At 39.9% G+C, this 4,485-nt stretch overlaps 1 protein-coding gene across 1 annotated transcript; it reads right to left on the bottom strand.

The window, feature by feature from the left end:
• Window positions 1–466: 466 nt before the first annotated feature.
• On the bottom strand, window positions 467–2,040 carry LOC137974923 (5-hydroxytryptamine receptor 1B-like). Its single transcript, XM_068821933.1, has one exon. It carries the CDS (start codon window positions 1,978–1,980, stop codon window positions 1,132–1,134), a length of 849 nt encoding a protein of 282 aa, XP_068678034.1. The 5' UTR covers window positions 1,981–2,040; the 3' UTR covers window positions 467–1,131.
• Between the last annotated feature and the right edge of the window lie 2,445 nt (window positions 2,041–4,485).

The following is a 4,485-nucleotide window of genomic DNA, read 5'->3' on the forward strand; positions in this document are numbered from 1 at the left end:
TGCCCCGTCTTCTCAAGGATTTTTGAAGCGGTTTGAGAATCTTGGTGAAAACAAAAGGAGCAGAAGAAAGGCCAAACGGAATGACGCAATTGAAAGTATCTGATATGGGTGAATCTTGTTTTATAGGCATTTCGACTTCTCGGAATATATGGGATTTTGATTTTCTTCGAGGGCTAGCTCCGGGCCGTTTGGATGAATTTTCAAGCGAGAAGTACAAGAGGAAGCCTGAATGTCTCGGCCAATCCCTGCAAAGTTTGAAAGCGGAGCGATGCGATTTTCTAAGGAAAAATTGCCCCGGCGCTGGAGCCGTTCAAAAAATAACCTTCCATCTATTAAGAGGCACAGAAAAAAGCAAACTAGACATCTTCACAATCGCGCAAAATACCACTTCTGAGGCAAAAGGACGACAGTACACCGCAGGTAAGGTAATACAACGTTTATTTAACATTGGTCCATACACATATTTATCATTATATCGATACAGAAGAAGCAAACGGATTGTGTGGGATCCATGTAGTCACACCTTTAATCCCTTCTCGACATCTTTACGTCATGTAGCAGTCACCAAATACCACAACAAATAACACTACAACTTCTATTACCGTCTCATATTTTGTGCGTTGTCTTGACAAAATATGGTAAAAATGGCCTAATAGAGGAATAACAAATGGTCTTATTTCTGCAAGAGGTAACAATCATGGCAGTGTGCATTACATCTAAAGTCCCGAAGAAATATCAAGTCAACTGGAGTATTTCTCTCATCAAAAACGCTTCATGTTGCAGTCTGTCCACTACTTGATTGGATTTTCTACGTTAATCTGCCTGTTCATGTTCTTTGGGACTACATTAGCTACCCTAACCGCTATCTACTATATGGCCTCTGTATGTCACATCTTGTCAAACAAAAAGTGAGTATATTGATGTTGTTCAAGGCAAGAATATGTTGACCTTCTAAATTTGCATTTTTGGCCACCTCTACTAATAACCAAGATATAAACTTGGGCGATTACAAGAACTTCAACAACACTCACAACATCAAATTTGTCTGTCTCCGTGACGTATTTCCACCAGCTTACGGTGCGTGGCAAAGCACTGAAAGCACAAGCACAAGATCACCTACAATGAATTCGATCATGAACAACAAAGGCTCCTTACGGTTTTTTTTACTGCTTGCCTTACTTCTTTCATCTTCCAGCAGTAAAGAACTGGGTTAATTGACGAGTTAAATAACAAAAGAGTCACCGTAAAATCGTAAACAATGAGTGGTCCGCGACTATGAAGTATCATCAAACAGACAAAAAAAGGCACATAACAAACAACTAGAGTTAGTTGAATCCAAGCTATACTATTCACTGCTGTTTTGTATCGTGTTATGTTCAGTGGTATTTTTCCTCCAGTTGGCTGTCTTTGGTTAATAACATCTTGGACTAGATCTTGGTGCTGTCGTAATTTAACGTAAATTATCGAGTACGAAGAGAGTGAAAAAAGTACACATAGTATCATCGTCAGTGCAGCGACAACGTCGGTAATGTAATGGCTCCATAGGATGTCCGTTAGGCCAATAGAAACACTGGTCACCCAAAAGGAAATTGTAAGAACACGAACTCGCTTTAAAGTCGCCACTTGTCTGTATCTCTTCCACAAAACCAGAGCGAGAAGCCTGTCAACACTAATGGCGGCAGAAGTCAAGAGGGATACGCCACACAAAATTAGCGCCGAGCTTCTCTGTGCCTTGATAAAATAAATGCAATAATTCTTGTTAACTTTTGTAGCACATTTTAGTTCAAGAGCGGCGTACAATGGTTGACTTATAAGACCAACACCAAGATCTGTGACAGCCAGACACTGGAAGAGCAGTTTTGATGGTACGTGGAGAGAGGAAACGTTTTGAAGAGCAACAAGGATTAAAGTATTTTCCAGAGTTGCAGTGATAGAAAGAAAGATGTTTAACGCAGAGTTTAAAACAGTAATGTCTAGCATAACTGAATGAGCTAACTTCCTTTACTGTGCAAGAAGATTTCATTGTCTTGTACAAATGTTCATCTTATGTCAGAATAAAACCGGAAAAAAAGATGCTAATTTATTACAGGAAAACTCCAGAGCGAATGACGAAGGGCCAACGCTGTTAATTCGACCTTTATCAACACAATTAATAAAACCAAATTTTCCTGTTTTACTCCACCACCGATGCAGCACTACAGTTTCCCAAGAAACTAGAAATTTGCTAATTTATTTCTCCGGCATATAATTGAGCAATTCTGTTTTACATTAGCATGCCTCGCATTTTGACAGCTTCACCTTTCTTTAGTTATAAATTCATACCGTATTTTCTCGATTAAACGCCCCCGGCGTTTATTTAACAAGTTCATTGCGAGAAAAGTTCGCGCCGTTGGGTCAGATTGTCTCGGAATTTCCTTAGACGCTGTGGTTACGTCGATTAGGAATTACCAGTTTTAAAATGGACTATAAAACTTTGTAACTGAATTTTCCCAGATGTCATCCGGCACCGACCTAAAAATAAAATACAGTTTAACAACAATTTCGAGTGACAGCCGAAAAAAATGAGACAGCGAAGAAAATTACATAATTATGCAAAAGCAAAGACGGACAATTCCAAAGCCTTTTATTTTCACTAATCTTACAGCCAGTAAGAATAAACAAGCCGGGAGCTCCGCTTTTAGGCTTGGCTAAATCTATATATTATTACTTGATTTTGAGTTCGAAATGATATGCACGATTTGTATGGCATACGAAGTCCAAGTAGAAACGGGTTTGTAGGTCACATACCGTTTTGGGATTTGCTTCTTGCGATCTACTCTGTTTTTTTCCGTTTTTGGTATATATATCTGCAAGCATAATTGGCAGCAGTAAGCAGCGAAAAGGTTGGTCTTTAAAGTTTTCATATCATGAACGTACAGCTGTTAGTGCTAAAGTAATATGTAAAAGTGCTCATGATTATGGTCAGGTGTTATTGTTATCAGTCATTCATATTATCAATTGAGATGTCATACTAACCAATTTAGGCCAGTGGAGGGGTATTAAGCTAAGCAGTGGCGCCTTATTATGCGTCAAGTAGGCTACTGTCCGGCGTATGTGCTCATGCACAGGGACTAACAATTAGTAAAATGATTTTTTCAGTCGCAAAGTTAAAACATCTGCTTTGCATTTTCTCATTCGCCGCACAACCAGCAGGGAAAGGAACAGTCTCAAACAACAATATTATTGAAGGCAAGAAATGTGTGTATTTGAATACGACAATGTGTGAGTGAATACGATCATATCATTTGTACCCCTGAAACGAATTTTCTCTTGTCTGTTACATATGTTAGTCAGTATTATAGTGGTTATCAGTCACATTCGCCCCTTTATATGGAACACTATTTCCAAAAACTTTGAGGTGCACTAAAATATCAAGGGGGAAGTGTAGTGTCCAGGTCTCCTATCCCCACGAGACCTGAGGAGTGTTTTATATGCACGGCGTGTTTTATAGATTTACATATTAGAGATTTCATCTGCGAGTGTAAGGGTAGACAAGGAATCTAACGTGTGTAAATATTTAGAGTGAACTTATCCATTAAAGAGAAGTCGGACACTACTGGAATGTTTCATTCTTTTAGTCTCTTTCCGCTTAAATAAGGGGACTTAGCAATAGCTGTCTCAAAATCGGACAAAGACCGGTTTGTATCGAAGCTCAAGACCTCCGCTGCCAAATCTCCACAAACGACTAGTGCCGCATTAGAATGTCATGGAGAAACGTTAAGATCCCGTGCCAATAGGAGGGGAGGGGGAAGTGGGGAGTGCCTTTGCTGGTTACAATCACTGAGCGATAGGTGGGGGCAAGTTTGGTAACTGTAGCAGGTTTCCAGCCATTTTTTTAGTTGAACAGTGTTTGTCGAAATATAGCTTCTGTGTTGTAGTGGGAGGCTTGGTTTTTAGCTTTCTGTTAAAGAACATTTGAGCTGGGGAATAATAGCTCAGGACAGTTATCGGAGTATTTCTGCTTTCGAGCAAGGCAACGTATGGGTCAGTTCCCTCTTCACAAGCTTTCTTTATTACAGATTTGGCTCTTCCAATGGCCTTCACTACTTGCCCTTGTAGTTGTGTGAATAAATTCCCACGATTCCGTAAACCGTTTGAATCTCCGGCTTGAAAACTGAGAGCCATTGTCGGAAATGACCACATCGTGTATTCAATAGAGTGCAAAGGTAGATTTGAGTTGGATAATGGCTTCAGAGCTCACAGTACTGTCATGCAGCAAGCCAATCTCCACGCACTGTAAGAAAGTAAGTGTAGGTGCTCATGTTCGGGATGAACTTGCATAGGTAGGTTATATTGCCAAGCAGACTCTCCACATTCTGTTTGTTTCGTGGTGGTGGCATGTTGATTGCCTCAATCTTCCATTCATCAGGCATGATTCCATCTTTGGTAATTTTGTCACCTATGTACACAAATTCGGGAATCTTGATTTCACACTTCTGTTTCTTC

This window comes from Montipora foliosa, chromosome 11, assembly GCF_036669935.1.
Source record: "Montipora foliosa isolate CH-2021 chromosome 11, ASM3666993v2, whole genome shotgun sequence".
Lineage (NCBI taxonomy): Eukaryota > Metazoa > Cnidaria > Anthozoa > Scleractinia > Acroporidae > Montipora > Montipora foliosa.

Excerpts from the sequence above, each read along its gene's own strand:
- LOC137974923 (XM_068821933.1), bottom strand. The coding sequence starts at position 1,980 with ATGCTAGACATTACTGTTTTAAACTCTGCGTTAAACATCTTTCTTTCT.